Source organism: Gadus morhua, chromosome 18, assembly GCF_902167405.1.
Source record: "Gadus morhua chromosome 18, gadMor3.0, whole genome shotgun sequence".
Classification (NCBI taxonomy): domain Eukaryota; kingdom Metazoa; phylum Chordata; class Actinopteri; order Gadiformes; family Gadidae; genus Gadus; species Gadus morhua.
Genome location: NC_044065.1, coordinates 5,364,137 through 5,388,417, shown reverse-complemented (window position 1 = coordinate 5,388,417; position 24,281 = coordinate 5,364,137). Strand labels below are relative to the sequence as shown.

Sequence of the window (24,281 nt, the reverse complement as noted above, 5' to 3'; positions counted from 1 at the left end):
AGGGATGGCAGAGAGGAAAAAAAGAGAAAATTAGAGCAAAAGAGGGTGATGGGGGGGGTGAGAGATTGAAGGAGAGAGAGAGAGAGAGAGAGAGTATGGACGTAAACAGAACGGCAGGCTTGAGGCGCCTGGAAAGGAGAAGAGAAGAGGGGAGGGGGAGTGAAGTGAGAGGAAGGGAGGGGAGGGGGAGAGTAGTGGGAGGGGGGGGAGGGGGGAGTGTAGTGGGAGGAGGGAAGGCGTGCTTCTCCTAATAAAGGAGAGGGTAGCACATGAGAAAGGAGGTGGTGAGAACATTAGACCAGAGTAGACAGCTATAGGAGAACCAGGGGACAGTGTTAGGGAGCCATATAGAGAGAGAGAGAGAGAGAGAGAGAGAGAGAGAGAGAGAGAGAGAGAGAGAGAGAGAGAGAGAGAGAGAGAGAGAGAGAGAGAGAGAGAGAGAGAGAGAGAGAGAATAGGAAGAGCATTGTGTCCTGGCTGAGAGAGTTACCCATGTCTGAACAAAGAGGTAGGTGTACTGCAATGACTGGCACGCACACGCACGTACATGCACGCGCACTACACACACAACACACACATGTACACACATAGTTGCAACAGATGGCTTACAGGAAACCAATTTCATGCAACATACTCATAAAGATTGTGTATCTGTATTTTATGTGTGTCGCTGTGTGTGTGTGTGGGTGGGTGTAATTGACTTGTTGTAAATGCGGGTGTGTGAGAGAGGGTTTGTGGGTGTGAGAGACGGTGTGTGTGTGTGTGTGTGTTGGTGTGTGTTAGACTTGGTGTTCTTGTGTGTGTGTGTGTGTGTGTGCGTACCCTCACCTTTGGCCCGCTCTGTGAGGGTCCTCCAGCGGGGGTCTGGGCTGGCCCAAGCAGATGTGCGTCCTTGTTTTACCACTCGCCCTCCTACAGTGTTTCACACAGTCCGTTTCCCAGAGAGAGGAACTGTTCAAATAGTGCAGAGTAATGAATTGAAGTGGTCATTTCCACGCAGTGCTGTGAGATAACGAAAGTACAGCTCTCAAGAAGGGGGAGGTGATTGCTAAGAACATAACGACATCAAGTGCGCGAGTCACCAGGCGTTTGTTTTGAAATTTTAAATGCTTGAGCTATTAGATAATGATCACTTCGGAAATGTTAGTCTGGTTGGCGCATGGCCATCGTGAGTAAGGAGTCTGAGTATCCTGTGAGTAATCCTGTTGAATGCACACCTCTCTTCACCTGGAGCTTAGTCCTCGGGTAACTCAGCATCCTGCTTCTCAGGTGACGGCTCACAGCCTCACCAGCTAGGAGGGGGGGGGGGGGGTTTGGAGAGCAGGAAAACAAATAGATATTGGAAAGTTGTCAGAACGCATTAAGGTCGGGCTTTTGGCTTTTGTTATTCGTTCTGCTGAACGTTCACGCCTTGGCAGCATCTCTCTCCATCATGTGTGTTCTCTCTGTGTGTGTCTCTCTCTCTCTCTCTCTCTCTCTCTCTCTCCCTCTCCCTCTCCCTCTCCCTCTACCTCTGTCTCTCTCTCTCTCTCCCTCTGTCTCTCTCTCTCTTCCTCTGTCTGTCTCTGTCTCTCTCCCTCTTTGTCTTTGTCTTCGTCTCTCTGTCTCTCTGTCTGTCTCGCTCTGTCTCTTTAACTCTATGTCTCCCTCTCTCTCTCTCCTCTCTCTTTATCTGTCTCTCTCTATCTGTCTCTCTCTGTATGTAGACAAACGTCCAACAGAGAACCGCATTTGTCTTGTAAACAGTCATGACGGCCAGGGGGCAAAATAGGTTCTGAAAACCAAACGAGGAACTTTCAGTTTCCTCTTCCACTTCTTGGGGACTGGGTGAAGCAGAAGCCTGTCTGTCTGTCTCTCTGTTTGGTGATGACCATAATAAGCCTGTCTGTCTGTCTGTCTGTCTGTCTGGTGACCATGAGAAGCCTGTCTGTCTGTCTCTCTCTCTGGTGACCATGAGAAGCTGTCTGTCTGTCTCTCTCTGGTGACCATGAGAAGCTGTCTGTCTGTCTCTCTCTGGTGACCATGAGAAGCCTGTCTGTCTCTCTCTCTTGTGACCATGAGAAGCCTGTCTGTCTGTCTCTCTCTCTGGTGACCATGAGAAGCTGTCTGTCTGTCTCTCTCTGGTGACCATGAGAAGCTGTCTGTCTGTCTCTCTCTGGTGACCATCAGAAGCTGTCTGTCTCTCTGTTTGGGAGCAGGGCAGAGCAAACAGCAGGGCTGGAAGCACCTCCAGGGTACAGAGCACCAGGGCCTCTACGGTACACAGGAAGCAGAGACAATGCGGTCTGAGCCCAGCCTTTCAGGGGGCCGCGGTAGTCGGGGCGATCCACTGATGATCTTCCACTGAGTCAAACCGAGACAGACGCGGTGTGCCTTGAGGTGGGGATAAAGGTCAGGGCATCGGTAGGGGTAAAGGTGGGGGAGGCTTCGGGCTAGAGTTGGGGTGGGGACTAACCGGGCCAGAGACACGTTCATTAACCGTTATGTTTTGTGACTGGCGTCGCTTTGGTTTAATTAAAAGCGTGGCACGTATCAGAGCCACTGGCACTTTGGGCCAGCGACTCCTGAATCAACCCTCCCACCACAGCCAGCCAGCCAGCCACACACACACACACACACACACACACACACACACACACACACACACACACACACACACACACACACACACACACACACACACACACACACACACACGGTGTGAGAGGCGAACCCAATCAGCCCCTACCTTCCCAATAAGGCCTTTGTTGTCACTAGGAACTCCGCTCTCTGTTCTCTAAGTTAATGCCTCTCCCACGCCTCCACCCCCCCGGGCGACATCACCCTTCGGCTGAATGTCAATGGCAACACGCTGTGTGTGTGTGTGTGCAGCAGCGTGCCCGTGTGGGTGTGTGTGTGTGTGTGTGCACGTGTGTACATTTGTGTAGCTGCACTTGCAGGCCTGTGCATTTTATGTGTGCATGCCCGTTTGTGTGTGTGTGTGTGTGTGTGTGTGTGTGTGTGTGTGTGTGTGTGTATATGCCTATGTTTGGGCGAGCGTGTGTGTCTGTGTGTGCCCGTGTTTGCATGCGTTTGCCCAGAGCAACCCTAGGAGGAATGCAGGAACGCGTAACTGACGTCATAGGACACATAGTAACGGGTGTGTGTTGACAGCGGCCCTACGTGTCCCTGCAGTGCGGGCCCCGGGGTCCGCTCCCTGTGTGGCGCGAGCCGCGACTCATCTCTGCTGACTGAACGCGTCCCTGTAATTAAAAGGAGCGGCGGCGGTGCCTCGAGCTCAGCGCCGCCGCCGCCGCCCCCGCCCGCCGCAATCAGATCGAGATGTGTCGAGGCGATTACTCGCGCCTCGGACTGCGGAGACTTCTAACCGCGAAAAAAGGTAAACAACAGGATTGTTCCATGACAGATGTTTACCTCCAGATGTGAGTTTTTGGGGAAAGACCTGACTCAAGAGGTGTTGAATGGTTTGGCGCGTACGGAGGTTGGGCTGGGACCTGCCTGCCGGCGGGTGCGCGTGGACGGGTTGCGGGCGGACGCGTCCCGTCTTGTCGGTGGGGCGGGCGAGCTGTGTGATGTGCGATCGCACGTTGACGACGCCGGGGCTGAACCGCGGAGCTGACGGTGGCCAACCCTCGCCTGGTTCACAGCGCGCTCAGAAGGGGATTTCAGAGAATGGTGCCACAAAACCAGCCGACCGAAGTGGCTTTCAAATGACGTAAATGTCACCACGGCACGGAAAGGTAACGTGACATCTTTCCAGCGAGTTAACACTGCGTCATCGAGGCCGTCTCATGACCGTAAAGCCGCTGCGGACCTGACAGAGTGCATGTTCGCAGGATGCGTGTGGTCATGGTTTGAGTGACACAGGTTCCACAGAGACAGGAAGCTCAGTGTTGGCGCTGAGAAACAACCAGCGTGAAAGCATGCTCGAACAATGACAGGATATTTATCCAGGACTGCTCGTAACGCAGCGGGTGGGGGGGGCGAGATGACTCAGGCGTGTTCCACGCGGAGGCAGACTTTGAGGCGGTATTTGGAAGCTGATAAGTAGCCGACGGTAGACACAAAGGTGGCCGACTGTAGACACAAATCGATGCTAATGCTACTATGCGTCCCATCACTGTTTGAATTGTTCTAAACGCTGTGTGTGCGCGTGTGTGTGCGTGTGGCAGGGGGGAGGGGGGGGGTGGGCAATGCAAGACAAAACTGTGAATAGTAGAAGCATATTTAGAGGCAGGTCACACACACATACACATACACACGCGTACCTGTGTACGCACACACGCACGCACACACAGACCCAGTCCTGGGGGAAACTGGGGATTCCAAACTGTCACAGGGATGACATCACAAGACAGGGAGTCCCTGCTTCCTCTCCCAGCTGCACATCCCACACACAGAGAGGGAGGGAGGAACAAAGACGAGGGGAGGGAGACGAAACGAGAGGGAGAAGGAGAGGGAGGGAGGGAGAGAGAGAGAGACAAAGAAAGAGAGTGAGGGACAGAGAGGAAGTGGGCTTGGGTGGGAAAGGACTGTAACATTAGTTTTCCGAAACAGCCAACAAACTCCTAAATGGCCCGCGCACACACACACACACACACAAATACGCACACACACGCACGCACACACTTGAACACTTGAACTGTGTCTCCATAGCGACCAATCTGTGTGCTGCACCAGAACAGGAGGAAACGCACAACTCAGTGCCACACACACACACACACACACACACACACACACACACACACACACACACACACACACACACACACCGTGTCCTACTCCCCTATCGGTGCCGTCTCGACACAGCAGAATCTGCTTCTCTTTATCCCCCCCCCCCCCCCCCCCCCCAGTATTTTCCGTTCTCTTTTCCTCTCCTCTCTTTCGCCCTTTCCTCTGTGTTTTGGATCCCCGGCCAGCGACTCTCACCCCTTCCTAACCTCTCCCTTCTCGTTCGCCCCCTGCACTCGCTCGCTCTCTTTTCTGCTTCACCGTGTCGCGCGTGCTTCCGCTGTACTCTGCTAGCTCTCTCTCTCTCTCTCTCTCTCTCTCTTAATCTCTGTCTCTCTCCCTGTAGCTCACTCCCGCTCTCTCTCTCTTTCTCTATTTCGTTCTCTCCCTCTAACTCTCCCTCTAACTATTTCTCTGCCGCTCTCTCTCTCTCCCTAGCTCTCCCTAACTCCCTAACTCTCTCTCTCTCTCTCTCTCTCTCTCCCTAACTCTCTCTCTCTCTCTCTCTCTCTCTCTCTCTCTCTCTCTCTCTCTCTCTCTCTCTCTCTCTCTCTCTCAGTTGTGGACTTCAGACAACAGAGGTAAGTCCCTTCCCTTTGGTTGGATCCACTTTCTATTTGCTGCTTTTTCTACACTCGTCTTTTCTAGGTCCCCCCTCACGTGTGTGTGTGTGTGTGTGTGTGTGTGTGTGTGTGTGTGTGTGTGTGTGTGTGTGTGTGTGTGTGTGTGTGTGTGTGTGTGTGTGTGTGTGTGTGTGTGTGTGTGTGAGGGGGGGGGGTTGTTTTTTTAGGAGAAGAATAGCAGAGCAGGCAGCAGAGTCTGTTGTCTCTGCTTTGGTCTGACTCCAGAATTCTGTTCACTCACTCACTGTGTGTGTGTGTGTGTGTGTGTGTGTGTGTGTGTGTGTGTGTGTGTGTATACACTGAAACCAGAATATATATCTCTGTTTACTCCTCTCTGTTGGCAATGATTGATGAAGCAGCCCCGTTTCTAGTGAAGTTACTCCCACATTTATCCTGAGAGACTGTCAAATGTAAGTGTGTGTGTGTGTGTGTGTGTGTGTGTGTGTGTGTGTGTGTGTGTGTGTGTGTGTGTGTGTGTGTGTGTGCGCGTGCACTGTCTTGCTGCACTACATCCTTTTTTAGTCCTTTTTGTACAGCAGAAGAAATGCCGGCTCTCATCCAAAGTGACTTTACTCTAGAGTCTGTTCATTCGGCGTGTGCGTGTGTGTCTGTGTCTGTGTGTGTCTGTGTATTTGTATGTACTTTTTTGTCTGTGTATTTTTGTGTGCGGGGGGTAAGTATTTGTGTGTGTGTATTTGTGTGCATTTGCCTGCGTGCGTGTGTTTGGGAGGGGTATGTATGTGTGTGTTCAGGTGTGTGTTTAAGTGCTTGCTGGCTTTTTAAAAACCCAAATTGTAAACGTGGATGAATAAGTACACATAGCTAATGGAACGGAAACCCAAACAGAGCTTCAGCATCCACACACACGACAACTAATCCACCGTCCTTTGGAACAGCACGCGGACCTCATCCGTCTCCACGGCGACGGCCCACAATAACGCCGTCGTAAAAAAAAAAGCACAATGTCGCTAATGGAGCTGAGGTGGGAGGTTCCATCTGCAGCGCAGGTGTTGTCGTGTTGTTGTGGTCGTGCTCTGTGTGTTATCAGACTTGCGGTCGTCAAGGGGGAGACGCTTTGGGTTCAATCAACGGCAACCATGACGGAGAAAGAGCAGCGGTCTCATGTCATCAACATCTGGCTGTTTAAAACTGGCTAACCCCCTCTCCCCCTTCCTCCCCCTCCCCCACTATGTCTCCCCCCCACTCTCCCTCCCTCCCTCCCTCCCTCCCTCCCTCCCTCCCTCCCTCCCTCCCTTCATCTCACCCACTCCTTCCTGTCTGGCCCCCCTGTCCCTCCAGAGATGAAAGAGGCGAGTCCGGGCTACAGAACTGTGACCATCTTCGTCGCCGGGATCGCCGTCATCGCGCTCGTTGCCCTGGTGACCGTGGGAGTGTTGCAAAACAAGCCCCTCCCCCAGAAGTACAAGGTACAGTGGGCTGGGTCGGCCGTGCACGGCGGGGGGTCGGGGGGTTGGGGCTGGGGGGGCCACGCTTGTTGTTTGAGCGGAGCACACAGAAACGTCACGGTGTCGGTAAACACTCTGTGTGGAGCCGCGACGCCATGCAGAGTGAGGCGTTGAGTGTCCGAGTGGGAGGCTGATCGTCTCTTAGAGTCGACACACATACTCCAATTATGGTAAACAGGGCCGTCACACACACACACACACACACACACACACACACAGGATCCACGGTGACGGACGATAAGGCGAGCTCCGACTTTCGGTTTGAACACACTGAGAAGAGAGGGGTTTCTGTTAGACGAGAGGCCGGCCACCACACCCATCTAGGGCTTAAGGCCCTGAGCAGACTCACTGGGAGGGTGTGAACCGTAGCCCTGGAAGAGTGAGCAGAGAGAGTGAGAATGAGGCGGAAAAAACAACAGATCTTCCTTTGGTTCACACCTGCAACTCCTCTGGGCTTTAATCCTGCGCTGTTCCAAGCTAGATATTCCAGTGTCAGCATCACACCCACACACACATCAACACACACACCCACACGCACACAAACCAAAACAGACACACACACACACTCCCTCACACACACACCCACCCATACCCAAACGCACTCACACACACTCCCTCACACACACACCCACACCCACACCCATACCCACACGCACACACACGCAATCACACAAACAAATGGCTACACACACACACACCCACACTCGCACCCATACCAACACGCACACACACGCAATCACACAAACACATGGCTACACACACACACACACACACACACACACACACACACCCACACTCACACCCATACCAACACGCACACAGACACACACACTCCCTCCCACACCCACACCCACCCACACGCTCACACCAATACATACATACAGTACATACATACCTACATACCCATACGCAATCACACAAACACATGGCTACACACACACACACACACACACACACTCACTCACTCACTCACTCACTCACTCACTCACTCACTCACTCACTCACTCACTCACTCACTCACTCACTCACTCACTCACTCACTCACTCACTCACTCACTCACTCACTCACTCACTCACTCACTCACTCACACACACACACACACACACACTGCCCCCCCTCAAACACACAGCACTGATGTGCAGCTCTTCTCCCCCAGTATGGCATAGTGATGGACGCAGGCTCCTCCCACACGGCGCTCTACATCTACCAATGGCCGGCGGAGAAGGACAACAACACCGGCCGCGTCACGCAGACCGACTCCTGCAGGGTTGACGGTACGCAGCGCTCACCTTTCACCTTTCACTGTGCACCCATCATTGATCACAGAACACTGATCACCGATCAACGCACACCGATAATCACGCTGCACCGATCAACGATCACGGCGCACCAATCACCCAATCCCCAATCACCACATAGTGATCAACAATCAGGGTGAGGCGATCGCTGATCATCGATCACTGATCCCCAATCGGCACACCCGTCACCGATCAAGGTGCACCGATCACTCGTCCACAATCACCACATTCTGATCAACGACCACCGTTCACCGCACTCTGGTCAGTGATCACCGATCACCGCTCTCTGATCACTGATCCCCACTTCGATCAAATCTCCAGGAACACTGTTTTTTTCAGGAAAATATTTTGCTCATTTGCTTCAGTCTTTCTTGCAACATCTTTCAAATTTTGTATTGGATTTTTCAACGGCCGTGTTTATTAAACACACAAACGAAAGATAACCGTCCACGTATGATTCAGGGGCTCGGAGATTAACTACAACTGAAACTCATCCAAAGGGAAAACGTGAAGCAGGCAGAAACCCAAAGGAATTCAGCCGGGATCAAAGAGTTGAATAAAAATGTTTTATATGAGATAGAGAGGGGGAGGGAGAGGGAGAGAGGGAGGGAGAGGGAGAGCAAGATTCTAAATGAGGGAAGAGGACTCCCAGTTCCCTGTTAAACCACACTTTTACCGACCCTTTCATCAGCATAAACCCTGACCCCACGCCCCCTATTTTTTTTTATCTTGTGACCTTTAAAGATAGAAGTGAGCTTCAACAGTTTCAAAGGTGGGACAGCATTTCAAAACAAAGTCTGCGTTTGCCTTTTGCTCCCAGCTAAGAGAACCCATTTCCCCGCCAGCCGGTTCAAGTGACTGAACAAGTGCAGAGCAGGGTGACGCCTGTGTGTTGGTGTGTGCGTGGGGAGGCTTTTACTTTGAAACTGTGGGATCCAACACTTAGCGGGTGGCTTTTACTTTGTGAACCTGGGAGATCCACCTCTTACGGAAGTGGGTATTTATTTATGGGTCGCACCAAATTCCCTATCCTCCATTTCAAACAACCTCTTATCCCGAGGCAACGATCCCGCCAGAGGCTGAATCCAGCTCAAATAAACCCAGAAGTAGCTCAGAGCAGCTCCTTAATCAGAGTTCATCTGTTTACACGACTTCCAAGGCGATCGCATAAATATCAACATCATCCCCGGGGTTACCGTCAACTGTATTGTGTGCCGGACCGATAACGAAACAAAGCTGAATATTTCTGGGGTATTCCGGAGCACTTAAAACAGGCAAACATCTGCTTATCATCAGATCCCCGGGGTCTATGCGGGAAGAGGGAGGGCAAGTGTTCATTACGTCACCGCAGCTTTGATCTACGATGTGTACCAGACCTCTCCCCCCTGAACTCCCCCCCCACCCCCCACCCCCCCAGATCTCCCCCCAGGCCTCCCCTCTAGACCTCCCTCCCCCAGAGCTCTTTTCCCCCCCTAAACCTCCCTCCCCCAGACCTCTCTCTCCAACGCTCTCCCCCTTAGACCACTGTCCCCCTTAGACCACTCTCCCCCAGTCCCCTCTCCCCTAGACCCCTCTCCCCCCCGACCCCTCCCCCCCCCGACCCCTTTCCCCCCCCCCCCCCCCGGTGCCTGTCTACCCACCGTCTCCCAGCATGCCTTTCTGTGCTGTCTCCCGGCGGCTGCAGGTCCGGGTATCTCCAGCTACGCCTCCAACCCGCGGGGGGCAGGGGAGTCCCTGGGAGATTGCATGCTGAAGGCCAGGCAGGCCGTCCCAAGCAGCCGGCACGGGGAGACCCCTCTGTACCTCGGGGCCACGGCCGGGATGAGGCTGCTCAAGTAGGGAGACGCACGCTCGCACACACACCCACGTAGACGCACACGCACGCACACACGCACGCGCACACACACTCACGCACGCAGACGCACACGCATACGCACGCGCACACACCCACGCAAACAGACGCAGGCAGACACACACACCTACGCACGCGCACACCCACGCATGCAGAGGCACGCGCATGCGCAAACGTATGCCACGTGCACAACCACACATGCAGGCACACATATACACACATGCACGCACGCACACACAGACGCAGACGCACACACATATACCCACATAAACACAAAAACATGCAGCCACACACAAACACACACCAACGCACACACAAATGCACACTGAGACGCACACACGCCGACGCACACACACGCTAAGCCAATCAGAGCCGTGCTGATTCCGGTTGGAAGCAAACAAGTTCAAATTGGTAACCGAGTCAACTTGTAAACCTTTTAACGTCGTCATTCAGTCCATTTCCAACAACAGGGTTTTGATTGCTTCATTCTCCTCGTGCTCCTCCATTGTTTTAACGAGGCGGAGCGCGCCGCCCCTCTTACGTCAACTGGAACTCCCTTCCCCAGGAGATAAAGTCTCCCAGCAGTTTTACATTTCTGGAGAAAGGTACCGAGGCCGGAGAGAAGAGACACGATGTTTCCCCGGCCTCTCTGAGAAGGGGACAGTCCCCTGCGGCTCGGACTGGAGTGCAATCGGTGCCGTTAATGGATTGACCTCATAAAGTCAAAACCCCACAGGTTTCCTGTAGACAGGAAGTCGAGCATCACACTGAGTGAGAGGCAGGATGCTGGTCATAGAGATGTCGATTTTTAGATGCTTCGGAATCTTCCACTTCCCGAGGGGATATTTTTGGCCGGTTCTGTTCAAGACCTCATCAAAAATGCATAAATAAGTCCTGTTTCCTGTTTCAAAGCGAGCTGCGGTCTTGGCCGAGCCAGGGCCCTTTGACCTGACACTGAGCAATTGCATCTGAGGCAGATAGTCAGGTTTGATGAAAGGGCAAAGTTCTGCTCTCCTCTAGTAAACTCTGCGTCGAGTGCAGTAAGATGCAGAGCAGCTGGTGAGAGCTGCGACTACTGGACGAGTTAGAGAGAGAAACATTAGTGCAACATCAGTCGGCGGTCGGACTGAAACCACACTGAAGGAAACCAAACTGACCACCATAGAACTGCACAAAGCACACTGACTGCCAACACACAGACATAGACGCACAGACAGGGGTTTATGTTCTGGGCTTCCAGATGATTGGTCCATAGTTGGACTGGCTGACAGTACGTTGACTGTTGACTGGTTCTGTGGGATGCTGCCCCTGCTTATCTTTGTGTTTGGCCCTGCTTGTGTTTCTGTTTGCCCCTGGGATGAAACACCAGGCTAGCTCACAGGCAATCAAATCTCAGCCCGGTCCGTTAAAAGAGAACAAGGAGGTTATTTATGTGTTTGTGTCTGAATAGGCATTCATTATCCTGACCATTCCTGTATTGATCAGGATGTGACTATAAATCTATCTGGCTAATGGTTATGTGTGTGTGTGTGTGTGTGTGTGTGTGTGTGTGTGTGTGTGTGTGTGTGTGTGTGTGTGTGCGTGGGTTTCTGTGTGGGTGCGCTTGTGTGGGTTTCTGTGTGTGCGTGTTTGTGTGGGCTTGCGTGTGTATCTGGGAGTATACTTGTGCGCTTTTGTGTGCATGCATGTTTTTCTGTGTGTATGTTTGTGTATGCATGTGTGTGATTCTGTGTGTGTGAGTGTCATTGCGCGCATGTGTGTGTGTGTGTTTGGGAGCATATTTGTGGGCGTGTGTGTTTGTATGCATGTTTTTCTCTGTGTGTGTGTGTGTGGTTCTCCACAGCATTGAGAACGCGTCGGCCTCTGACGCTGTGTTCCAGGCGGTGGAGGCGGCCCTCCACAGCTCCCCGTTCTCCTTCCGGGGGGCGCGCATCCTCAGCGGGCAGGAAGAGGGCGCCTTCGGCTGGGTGACCGTCAACTACCTGGACGACCGCCTCACGCAGGTCCGGAACACAGCCTGAGTGGGTGTCCTTTGAGGACCTCAAACTCACCCCGAGTGTGTGTGTGTGTGTGTGTGTGTGTGTGTGTGTGTGTGTGTGTGTGTGTGTGTGTGTGTGTGTGTGTGTGTGTGTGTGTGTGTGTGTGTGTATGCGTCCATTAAGGTCCTCAAACACAGCCTGAGTGGGTGTCCTTTAAGGAACTCAAACTCACCCCGAGTTTGTGTGTGTGTGTGTTTCCATTAAGGTCCTCAAACACGCCCTTAGTGTGTGTGTGTGTGTGTGTGTGTGTGTGTGTGTGTGTGTCCTTTAAGGCCCTCAAACACCCTTAATCGGGGTGTCCCTTAAGGTCATCAAACACCCTTAGTGTGTGTTTCCCTTAAGGTCCTCAACCACAACCTGAGTGTCTTTCCATTAATGTCCTCAAACTCACCCTTAGGCCCCGTTCACACGAAGCCGAAACGTGCGAAACCGTTACGGTTTCGATCTATCCGGTTTCGAAGTATCTCCGTAAAGACGAAGCCAAGCGAAACCGGGTAGATCTGTAGAAACGCTGTAGTACACAAGAGGCGAGCATGCGCATAAAGGCTGCCCTAATGCGCATGCTCGCATGTGATTTCTGAGACTCCGCGGGCTTAAGAGCCATTGGCTAGGAGGTCGAGGGGTGGGGCGATGACGTCATGGTTTGCGGTTTCAGTTGGTTTCAGGCGTACACACGAATCCAAAACGAAACCGGGTAGATTTGAAACCACCTCCGAGGGTGGTTTCAGAAGTTTGCGGTTTCGGTCAGCGGATTCGCCGGCCTCGTGTGAACGGGGCCTCAGTGTGTGTGTGTGTGTGTGTGTGTGTGTGTGTGTGTGTGTGTGTGTGTGTGTCCATTAAGCTCCTCAAACACCCCCTTAGTGTGTGTCCATTAAAATCCACAATAACTACCCTTAGGATGTGTGTGTGTGTGTGTGTGTGTGTGTGTGTGTGAGTCTGTTTGTGTGTGTGTGTGTCTGCGTGTGCGTGCAGGTGTCTGTGTGTGCGTGTGCCTGCAGGTGTGTGTGCGTTCGGGTTTGCCTGTGTGTGTGTGTGCGTGTGCAGTTGCGTTTATGTGTGTGTGTGTGTGTGTGTGTGTGTGTGTATCCCTGCTCACCTGCCCCCCTGCCCCCGGCCCCCCAGGGCCAGGAGACCACCGGTGCCCTGGATCTGGGCGGGGCCTCCACGCAGATCAGCTTCGTCTCCGCCCGCTTCGACGGAACCGAGTCGCCCCACAACCTGATGACCTTCCGTCTCTACGGCAACGACTACAACCTGTACACACACAGCTACCTGTGCTACGGCAAGGACCAGGCGCTGCGGAAGATGCTGGCGCTCCAGACCGCGGTGAGCGACTCAGTGGAACCCCTCTCCCCCCCCAGCCTGCAGGGGGCACTAGAGGCTGTAGCAGTTAGAAGGGCTGTAGACAGCCGTTAGCTATTAGTGAGCGAAATCTTTTAACTGATTGGCTCTGGGATCACAATGTTATCTAGCTCCAACACATGTCTGTTCTGCTCTGTTCTCTCTTAAAGTTGTGGATCCTGACTTTAATGGGAGGGGGCGGCGCGGGGGGGGGGGGGTTACTCAGTGGTACTGGAGGTAGAGCATGTTGGAACAGGAAGGCTGTTCCCCGGCTCCTCCTAGCGGAGTGCCGAGGTGTCCCTGAGCAAGAAGCCTCACACTGACTGCTCCAGACGAGCTGGCTGCGGCCTTGCATGGCTGACCCCGCCGTTGCTCTATGAATGGGTGAATGAATGAGTGGGTGGATGAATAGGTGAATGAGTGGGTGGATGAATAGGTGAATGAGTGGGTGTATGAATGGGTGAATGAATGAGTGGGTGGATGAATAGGTGAATGAGTGGGTGAATGAATGGGTGAATGAATGAGTGGGTGTATGAATGAGTGGGTGTATGAATAGGTGTATGAATAGGTGAATGAGTGGGTGAATGAATGGGTGAATGAATGGGTGTATGAATGGGTGAATGAGTGGCTGAATGAATGGGTGAATGTTAGGCACACATTTAAATGCTTTTAATTGCAGTCCTCTTCCCATTCAACCTCAGACCTAAATGGACAGCAGGATGTAAGAGGCTCAGATTAAGCTGAAGGTCATTCAATACGAGGCAGGCAGGCCCCTGGAGGGCCGACCCTCACGCTGTATATGTAGAGAGCTGTTCACAGCCAACGGCTGCATCCCACTTAACTTCAATCAAATGACCCTTTCTCCTTTGCTTTCTTATCTGTGTGTGCGTGTGGTGTGTGTGTGTTTCTCTCTGTCTGTTTCTGTCTCTCTCTCTCTCTGCCTCTGCCTGTGTGTGTGTGTGTGTCTCTCTCTCTCTCTCTCTCCCTCTCTCCCTCTCTCCCTCTCTCTCTCTCTCTCTCTCTCTCTCTCTCTCCCTCTCTCCCTCTCTCTATCCCTCTCTCTCTCTCTCCCCCTCTCTCTCTATCCCTCTCTATCCCTCTCCCTCTCTCTCTCTCTCCTCCCTCTCTCTCTCTCTCCTCCCTCTCTCTCTCTCTCCCCCTCCCTCTTTCTCTCTCTCTCTCTCTCTCTCTCTCTCTCTCTCTCTCTCTCTCTCTCTCTCTCTCTCAGTCGGGACCAACGAGTCTGTCCGACCCGTGTTTCCATCCGGGCTACATCAGGACGAGGGACTACTCGGAGCTCTACGCCTCCCCCTGCGTCGCCCGCAGCAAACCCCAAGCTTCTCCGAGGAACTTCACCCTCAAGGGGACAGGAGACTTCGACTCGTGCCGGACGGCCGTCAAAAAGATCTTTGACTTCTCCAAGTGCAATTTCAGCCGCTGCTCCTTCAACGGGGTCTTCCAGCCCGAGTTGCAGGGGTCTTTTGGGGTGAGCGGGCGCCATTTCGTTCCTATGAATCCCCCTCAATAACAATAATAATAATAATAATAATTGATCCGTTTTTTTATAGCGCTTTTATAAATACTCACAGACGTTTTACAACTAAGAAAGGAATACATACAGACAGTACAGACAATCAAACAAAAGGGGAAAAAAATAAACAACACCACAACAATAGGCAACGCATTAAGAGAGCGGGAGAGAGTGGAAGATGGCGGAGGATGATTTGTCAAATGTTGTAGGTGGTCCTGAAGAGAACAGAGTGAACAGAGTGTATCAGACTTTCGGAAGGCCAGAGGGAGGGAGTTCCAGAGGGTAGGGGCGGCGATGGCGAAGGCTCTGTCCCCCAGGGTGCGATACTTGGTCTTGGTGATGGAGGTGAGAAGGTTGGCATCAGCGGAGTGTAGGCGGCGAGTGGGGGAGTGGCGATGGAGGAGATCTGTTATGTACGAGGGTGCAAAGTTGTTTAGCGCTTTGTAGGTGGTGAGGAGAATCTTGGAATTAATGCGCGATTTATTGACGCCGATGAAGTTGACGGAGGATGGGAGTAATGTGTTCTTTTGAGGGGGAGTCAAGTAGGCAGTCGGGCAGCAGAGTTTTGTACATATTGCAATTTTTGAAGAATAGTGGAGGGGAGGCCATACAGAATGCTATTGCAATAGTAGAGTCTGCAAGTGATGAGGGCGTGGATTAGTGTTTCGGCAGCAGAGGATGAAAGGGTGGGTCGAAGGCGTGCAATGTTGCGGCGGTGGAAGAAAGATGTTTTTCTGACGCTGTTTATGTGTGACTTGAAGGAGAGCGTGGGGTCCATGATGATGCCGAGGTTTCTGACCAGGGGGGAGGGAGTGACAGAGTGACCATCGATGCAAAGTGAGAAGTTCTGGGAGGTGGGGATGATGGTTTTTGGGCTGACGATGATAATTTCAGTTTTATTGCCGTTGAGTTTGAGGAAGTTGTGGTCCATCCAGGTTTTGATGTTTTGGTGAGAGTGGATTGGATGGCATCAAAAACTTGTTGATGCGTTTTCGTGTTGGGCCATTAAGCGCCCGTTTTACTGGTTGTATCTCTCTATTTATAACTCTTGTATATTTATAACGATTTTGTCTCAATGGGAGTGGTGTGCAGTTCCCCTATTCAATTTATTGTTTTCAATCTGTCCTGGAATTTGAACCCGTCACCGGGTCACACTTAGTCACGATGAACGGACACACAGCCACGACATGTCAAGGTTATGAGGACAACAACAAGTGTGATTTCGCTATTGTCAGGGGCAAACAAACAAACTGGGATCTGCAGTGAAATACCCTTGCACAACAGTTGGCTTCCGCATTAATAAGCGGCGGTTGGATTTAAAGTTGATTTATGTTAATCCTAGTGGTTAGGCTTTTCTGTTGATCTATGTTTCTCCGTGTCATCCCCCTCATCTCGTTTGCTTTGGCCTGGATCTCTGAGCAGGCCTTCTCAGCCTACTACTTTGTGTTGGACTTCCTGAACCTGACCGACACCTCGGCCCCCATGGAGACCATCAAAGATAAACTCAGAGAGTACTGCGCCACGCCCTGGGCCGATGTAGGTGAACCTTCAGAGAGAAGATCAGCAGCCATGCTGGTCTTCCTGTATTCATCGTTGTTAGAGCAGTGCGTGTAGGTGTGTGTGTGTGTGTGCGGGTGAGTGTTTTTCTAGTCTATGAGCACGTTTGCATGCTTGTGGGTGTATGTTTGCGTGTGCGTGAGTGTGGTTGTGTTCATTTGTGTGTGTGTGAGTGTGTTAGTTTATGTGTGTGGCTGTGTTAATTTGTGTGTGTGACTGTGTTAGTTTATGTGTGTGTCAGTGTTAATTTGTGTGTGTGTGTTAATTTATGTGTGTGTGTGCACGTGCATGTGTGTGAACAGATGCAGAGGCAGCATCCCAGCACCAAGGTGAAATACTTGGCTGAGTACTGCTTCAGCGGCACATACATCCTCACCCTGCTGACCGAAGGCTACAACTTCACCGCCGACACCTTCAAGGAAATCACCATCATCAGGAAGGTGGGGGGGTTATCCTTCCTCTTCCTCCCTTCTCCCCCCTCTGTCCTTCTTTCCCCTCCCTCCTCCTTCCTTCCTCCTCCCTGTGCCGGGAACAGAAACACATTTTTCCTCCTCCAAGGCCAGAACAAACGTCTGGGCTTCCTGCTGCCCTTGATTACCGCTGCGTCCAACGCGGGCGTATTTCGGCTTGTTGTTCTGTACTTAGCATTAGTACCTAGCATCGTGTAGCATCTTATCCTTGCTATCTTTGTTGTTGTACGTCCTGGCACTTAATGTTCGCACTTATTGGGCCCTATCTTGCATCCAGCGCAATTTACTTTCTACACCGACGCATGTGTCGTTGCTAGTTTGAAACTGGCGCGGAGCGTTCTTTTCCCTCCACAGGCACGTGCCGCTAAATTAGGGAATGATCTTGCGCGCCAAGGGGCGGTCAGCGAAAGGAGGAGGTGTGTTCTGGCGCAAACGATCCCTGGTGCTATTTTGCAGTTTCAGAAAACATTTCTGCCACAAACCAGGAAATACCTGCTTTAAAGTCAGTGGCGCGTTGTTCAGATGCTATTTTAACACAGACATCGTGTACAAGACCAGAACTTTTAGGATTGATGAGTATTTGATCCTGAAAAAACATTGTTTTACCGCGAATGAGAAAAAAAAAGAATGAATGAATGCAGGCGCGCGTGTGTGTAAAATAATTAATGAATGCAGCGTGCGTGTGTGCATCCATCTGTTTAAGCACACGCAAACTAAACACGTAACGCATAATACAGTCCATGGCAATGTATATTAACGGGGGGACACATGCATATTAGCAACACAAGTCGATAACGATAATGCATACAATACTGGTAAGAATTGTTAATGTATTGCATATATCATTAAATAGAACCACAGTTACCGCATATCATATGTGTGTTAAGTTTTCTTTGGCAAAATTTATTTGAGGACTCAGAATTGCAGAATTGTAGTTTAAAATTCACGTGGTCATGCATGTGTCTCATCGGGAGACTGCAAACGCGCTGTCAAAATATTAACTCATCAGATTAAAATGCGCTCATGGCTCTTAAAGGGGATGGGAGATAGCACTCTCATTGGTTTATTGCACGTTACGCCTAAACCACACCTACGGGTAATTAGGTTTCTTCAGGGCAACCCTTTTTAGATTTGTGTCGAGAGCTTGAGTCATTTATCCTCCGGTATAATAGCAACATCGCCATAGAACCGCCCACAAAGCTAATTGCGTTTGGCGCTTCTCACTTGCATCTGAAACGCAAGTGAGAGCCCTATTTTGTTAAAATAGGAACCATTGTCTGTTGTACGTGCTTGTAAGGCTGCCTGATTATGGAAAAATTCATAATCACAATTTCTTTGGTCAATTTTGAAATCCAGATTATTCAGACGATTACTTTCGGGTTTGAAAACATGATGTATTTATTCAGCATGTCTCTCCCAAAAAACACTTTGTAACTGAGAACTTTGAAATTTCGCCTTAAAAAAATACACAATATGGTCAAAAAGAAAATATTCAAATCTAAAATAGTGTACAGATATGTATACAGCTATTCTTTCTTACTTTTCTTTCTTAAATCGAAAATTTAATTATCTTAGTTTTGTGATGGTTTTGACGCTACAATCAAAATCGCGATCAAAATTCAATTAATCGCCCAGCCCTACGTCCTGGCACTTAAAAATAGTACTCAGTAACAGAGAAGCATCTTATCCTAGCTATCCTTGTTGTGGTCTGAACTCCCAACATGGCGGCCGTGTGTCCCCTCAGATCAAAGGCAGCGACGCGGGCTGGACGCTGGGCTACATGCTGAACCTGACCAACATGATCCCGGCCGAGGCCCCCGACGCCCCCCCCGCTGCCCCACGCCGGCTACGTGTCCATCATGGTGCTCACGGGCCTGCTGCTGGGGGTCCTTCTCCTCTTCATCACCTACACCCTCAGCAAGACTCAGTGCTCCAACCCGCACAAGATCGTATGAGCTGAGGCCTGTAGATAGGGGGAGGGGGGGGGGGGGGGAGGTGTGTGTGTGAGTGAGAGAGTGTAAGTGTGTGTGTTTGTATGGGTAAATGTGTATTTGTGTGTGTGTGTGTGTGTGTGGGGGGGGGGTTAAGTGTGTGTGTGTGTGTGTGTGTGTGTGTGAGTGGGTAGGTGTGCGTGCGTGCGGGCGGGTACATGACTGAGTGAATAAATCTGTGTGTGCTAGCATGCGTGAGTGTGTGTGTGTGCGTCAGTGAGTAAATCACAGATAATCATTGTCATCACAGATAAAAACTGACGTGTGAATCAGTGATGACGTGTGTGTGTGTGTGTGTGAATGAGTTAATGACAGATAATCATGTCATCACAGATAAAAACTGATGTTTATAGGGTTAGTTAGTAGTAGGGTTACTAACCCTCATTTTAGAGTTTGTCTCAGCTGCAGGGTCAAAGTGCATGCTCACCTTTACCGCAAAACCTTAATCGGTCCGTTTGAACACATAGTACTGAGTTCTATTTATAGACACAATGTAAACCGTCCGGATGGGGGGGGGGGGGGGGGGGGGGGGTGTGTGTGTGTGTGTGTGTGTGTGTGTGTGTGTGTGTGTGTGTGTGTGTGTGTGTGTGTGTGTGTGTGTGTGTGTGTGTGTGTGTGTGTGTGTGTGTGTGTGTGTGTGTGTGTGTGTGTGTGTGTTATAGACACGGGTGTTTATGTCTATAGACTTCTGTCTGCATGTATGCATTGTACTATGATAGAATTATAATATAAATAAATAAAACACATTTTATATAACAAGATGCTTTGACTGACTTGGCTGTCGCAAAAACGCAATAACCCCAATAATATTGTACATGTATATATTTAAACCTTGTCACACTTGATAACAGAAAAGTTTTATTTATTTAATGATTTCATTATAGGCCTATATACAGATGAATATTGACCCAAGCTGATTACAAAGAGATCATTATTATTGCACATGATTATTATTAATATTATTATTATCAGCCTACTAATGGTGTATCTGTTGGTTTGGATTGCTGGTGGATCATCGTTTGAATCTTGAAACAGAATTCACATATGACTAGTTTGAGATGTTTCTTGAACAAAGTTAATGTATTTGTAAAACAAACATAAGAATCAAGCCGCACTGTAAAGGATCCGAGGCAGTGACAATGCTGCCCTCTAGTGGAGCCGACCGGAAAACACACTCGCGTATTGCATGTGTATTTAGCTTAGAGAGCCACTCCTCTAGAACTGCCCCTGGGACTGTGACCAGGCTCAATCATGAGCAAACGGGGAACTACTGCATAGATTACACTCATCATTAGTCTCTTTTTCCCCTAAGTGGTCAGACCGCACACTCTCGCTGTCTCATCCATTCAACACCACAACCGGTCTAGTGATGAACAACTTGTTAACAAGCAGGAAATGTAACTTACTGTTAACGTTTAACAGAAAAAAACGGAAGCATGATATGATCACTTACTTGGCTTTCCTCCACACCCCTTCCTCTTCTCCCCCCCCTCCCCACCTCCTCCCTCCCCCCCCCCCCCCCCCCCCCCCCCCCCCCCCTCTTCCTCCCCCACCTTCTCCCTCCTTCTCCCCTCTTCCTCCTCCCCCCCTGTATTCCTCCTCTTCCTCCCCCCTCTTGTGCGTGCAGGGCCACATCCCCGCCCTTCCCTGCTGCCCCTTCCCGGGGCCCTTATCTCTGGTTGTGTGGCCCCAGAGGAGGGCAGGGCGGCCTGGTGCCACTGGAGCCTCACCCTGCCCGGTCCTTCCTTTGTGGCCGGCAGTGAATCACCTCCCATCGCGTTTCTCGCCCTCTCTGCAAATACCTCCCGCCGTTTGTTTCCTGGTTGAACCTTTTCCTGAACAGCGTCTTCGGCGGCGATGGAAACATGACATTATCCTGTGATTATGCTCGTAAGGGGGTCTTTGCTGAGCAGAGGGAAATGCTTAACTAAACAAGAAGCTTAAGGGTTGCGTGGGTGAAGGCCCTCCTCTTCTGTGAGGTCTGATAGCGCAGTCCCGGTGTGGCTCTAAGGTCAGGGCGAAACGACGGGAAATGTCCGGTGATTTGCGGTTCCTCTCAGATGAAGTGAATCATTTCCTTCCAGGCCTCGTCCAAACAGCAGCGGAGGCGGAGGCTGTGAATGAAGCCAGAGTCTTGATGGAGAGCATGAACCAATTTGCTGATACTCCAAACATAGTAACCCATGGAGGGGTAGGATAAACCCTCCAATTCTCCTCTAACCTAGATACATAATACAGATATAACCCGTGGATGCTCAGCCCTGTAGATCCATCACATCCTGGAAGACCTTCTCCTATAGAGCAATAAATAGTTCATGTGTCTTGGGGTCTTAAGCGCCCCTCAAGGTCCAGACCCGGACCCAGACCCAGACCCCAGCCGGGTCCCGGGTCGGTTCAGTGACCCACTCAGGGGAGGGGGAGGAGGGGTTGGGTCAACTAAAAAAGCCGTTGACGGCGTCGGAGTTTGCCGCCGGCGTGTAGGGCGTGGTGGCGAGGGACCGGTTGAGGTTGACGTTGACGTTGTTGTTGCCGTGGCGACGGAGGCTGGCGGCCTGCTCCGACACGGACGGGATGGAGGCGGGGACGGGGCCGGGGCTGTCGCCGGCGGCGACGGCCTCCTGGGTCAGGTGGTCGCTGTCGATGATGTTGGTGGTCTCCGAGTCGGGGTCGCGGCCGCCGTCCCAGTAGAAGCGCTGCTTGATGCCGCGGAGCTGTGGGAGCTCACAGCACGTCTCCAGGACAACCAGTACGCACACCAGACCCAGCAGCAGGTAGACTGGAGGGCGCACACACACACACACACACACACACACACACACACACACACACACACACACACACACACACACACACACACACACACACACACACACACACACACACACACACACACACACACAAAACGGACACGCATGCACACCAAGCAGACACACACAAACACACACAACAAGCAGACACGCATGCACAACAAGCAGACACACAAAAACACACAAACACACACACCAAGCAGACACAGACACACACACACCAAGCAGACACACACACACGCACGCACAAAAATCAGACACAAACACACAAACACGCACACACGCACACACACACACACACACACACACACACACACACACACACACACACACACACACACACACACACACACACACACACACACACACACACAGAGAGAAGAAGAGATGTTGACACACACGGGACTGAGTGCGACGCCGTAAAATGTCCCTGGCGACGTTAACAACACGAGAGACTCTCCGTTATCACATCCCACTTCCTGCTCCCGACTGCTCTGTTGTGACTGGGCCCTGTGTGTTTGTGCAGCGGATCGGTCGTTAAACGTGAGCCTTCCTGACACTTTCTTATCTCAACGAGTTTGACTGAATCAACAGAGCGGAGTGGAGCTCCTTCAGCAGAAGAGGTCCTCTCCCCTCGATCTATCGGCCCCCCTCTGTCCCCTGACCCACCCCTCTGTCCTTCCCCTAGACCCCCTCTACCCCCCCCCCCCCCCTGCTCACCCGTGATGGCCAGGCGGTACAGCTGCCCGTGGGCGTGCGCCCCCTCTGGGTCGTTCTCCCCGGGGACGTAGTCCCCCAGGCCGATGGTGGACAGCGAGATGAAGCAGAAGTACAGCGCCTCCAGGAAGCTCCAGTCCTGCTCCACCGCCACGAACACGCCCGCCGGGATGAAGAGGAGGAAGACGGCGGCGAGCGCCGCGAGGCACGCCGCGTGCGCCGCCGCCAGCCGGGCGCGGGACACGCCCCAGCGGCGGTGGAAGTAGGCCACGGGCCGGCGTGTCACCACCACCATGAGGCGCTGCACCACGGCCGACAGGAAGAGCAGCGTGATGGGGATGCCCACCAGAGAGTAGAGCACGCAGAACGCCTTCCCCCCGTCAGAGAGGGGCACGGTGTGCCCGTAGCCTGGGGAGGGGGGAGACAGGGAGACAGGCAGGGTGTTACCGCTGGGGGGGAGAGAGGAAGACGGGGGGGAGAGAGGTAGGGTGTTAGGGTTTGCGCTGGGGGAGTAGAGCACCAAGAACACCTTGCCCCCGTCAGAGAGACGCACTGTGTGCCCGTAGCCTGGGGAGGGGGAGGGGGAGAGAGAGAGAGGGAAGGGTTGTAGGGTTACCGCTGGGGGGGGGGGGGTCTGGTTACAGAGAGAGACAGTGGGGGGAGAGAGAGATACAAGAACCGAGCAGGAGAGAGAAGAAAGGAGAGAGGGAGGAGAGAGAGAGAGAGGAAATGGAGACACTGAGGTGAGAGAAAGAAACGCACACTGGAGAGAGAGGGAGGGAGAGAGAGAGAAAGGGAGGAGAGCAGGAGGAAGGAAAACCATGTCGCCTGAAGGTGAATGTATGAAAGAGGCAGATAGCTATATTAAATTAAAAGCTGATTACTGGTATACAATTTAATTAGACTCTTTAGTAAGTATCTCTTAGTCTCTCTTCCCTTGTAAATAGTTAACAGCCACTCTTGCCTTCGTTACTAATAATGCATTAGGTGGACGTCTACCGTTCCACTGGAGAAAATAGGCCAGGGGATTGGATTTGATGTTATCTGTCTCTTAGAATTATATTTGTTTCTGAGGTTTTTTTGTCGTTTCATTTTTCCCACCTTTGTCGAGAACGACAGCTACATAAAGGCCCTTTATCGTCCCCAACTCACCGGTGGTGGTCAGCACGGTGCTGGTGAAGAACAGAGCGGACACGAAGTCCCAGTTGTTGGGCTCGGTCTGGTTCCCCAGCACAGACACCCCGTAGTTGCTGGCCTCGATCGCCCGTGCCAGGAGCTCTTCCAGCCGGGCGTCGGACACGCACTCGTTCTGGTCCAGGAACTCCTGGCGGACCTGCTTCAGGTCCTGGCGCAGCCGCTCCTCGTAGGGCAGTTCGATGGCGGAGAAGATCCCGGCGCCAAGCAGGAGGTAGAGCACGTAGCCCGCGGACAACAGCGAGAAGCTGAGCGCGGTGCTGTGCCTCTCCGCCGCCTGGGCGAAGCAGCCGGAGGAGATGCCGCGGACCATCCCTCAGGTGGATGTAGTATTCCGCTCGGTGAATTAACTAATGGTCCGATGAACCGGTGACGGGAATACAACGTTCTGTGTTATAATGATGCACAACATGTCGAGCCGCTGTTTGACGAACTTTTACCTGGTCTTCCTCATTCCTGTTCCAGTCAGGGGAGCGGGCGTGGGTGACGTAGGTGTTGCGCCGGTCAGGTAACACACACCTATGTGTGTGTGCGTGTGTGTTTCAAAGTGTGTGTGTGTGTGTGTGGGTTTGTCTATGTGCGTGTGTTTGTGTTTCTGAGAGTGTGAGTGTGTGTGTGTATGTGTGCGCGCGCGCGTGCGTGTTTCTGTGTAGGTGTGTGACC

The 24,281-nt window shown here is 51.9% G+C and overlaps 2 protein-coding genes across 2 annotated transcripts; one reads left to right on the top strand and one right to left on the bottom strand.

The window, feature by feature from the left end:
• Nucleotides 1-274: 274 nt before the first annotated feature.
• Nucleotides 275-19,219, top strand: LOC115531123 (ectonucleoside triphosphate diphosphohydrolase 1-like). Its single transcript, XM_030340185.1, is given in 11 exon segments — nucleotides 275-508; nucleotides 6,654-6,781; nucleotides 7,978-8,095; nucleotides 9,804-9,954; nucleotides 11,815-11,974; nucleotides 13,133-13,336; nucleotides 14,580-14,837; nucleotides 16,305-16,418; nucleotides 16,742-16,879; nucleotides 18,654-18,734; nucleotides 18,736-19,219. Coding segments are annotated over 11 exon segments (1,497 nt in total). The 5' UTR covers nucleotides 275-492; the 3' UTR covers nucleotides 18,865-19,219.
• A 1,251-nt stretch (nucleotides 19,220-20,470) lies between these two features.
• Nucleotides 20,471-24,195, bottom strand: LOC115531124 (potassium channel subfamily K member 1). Its single transcript, XM_030340186.1, has 3 exons — nucleotides 23,577-24,195; nucleotides 22,428-22,832; nucleotides 20,471-21,676 (listed from the first exon to the last, which is right to left on the bottom strand). Exons 1-3 carry the CDS (start codon nucleotides 23,929-23,931, stop codon nucleotides 21,333-21,335), a joined length of 1,104 nt encoding a protein of 367 aa, XP_030196046.1. The 5' UTR covers nucleotides 23,932-24,195; the 3' UTR covers nucleotides 20,471-21,332.
• Nucleotides 24,196-24,281: the final 86 nt, after the last annotated feature.

Excerpts from the sequence above, each read along its gene's own strand:
- LOC115531124 (XM_030340186.1), bottom strand. The coding sequence starts at position 23,931 with ATGGTCCGCGGCATCTCCTCCGGCTGCTTCGCCCAGGCGGCGGAGAGG. Across the intron at positions 22,833-23,576 it reads CACCGTGCTGACCACCACCG|GCTACGGGCACACCGTGCCC; the intron begins GTGAGTTGGGGA and ends CCCCCTCCCCAG. Across the intron at positions 21,677-22,427 it reads GTACCGCCTGGCCATCACGG|TCTACCTGCTGCTGGGTCTG; the intron begins GTGAGCAGGGGG and ends TGCGCCCTCCAG.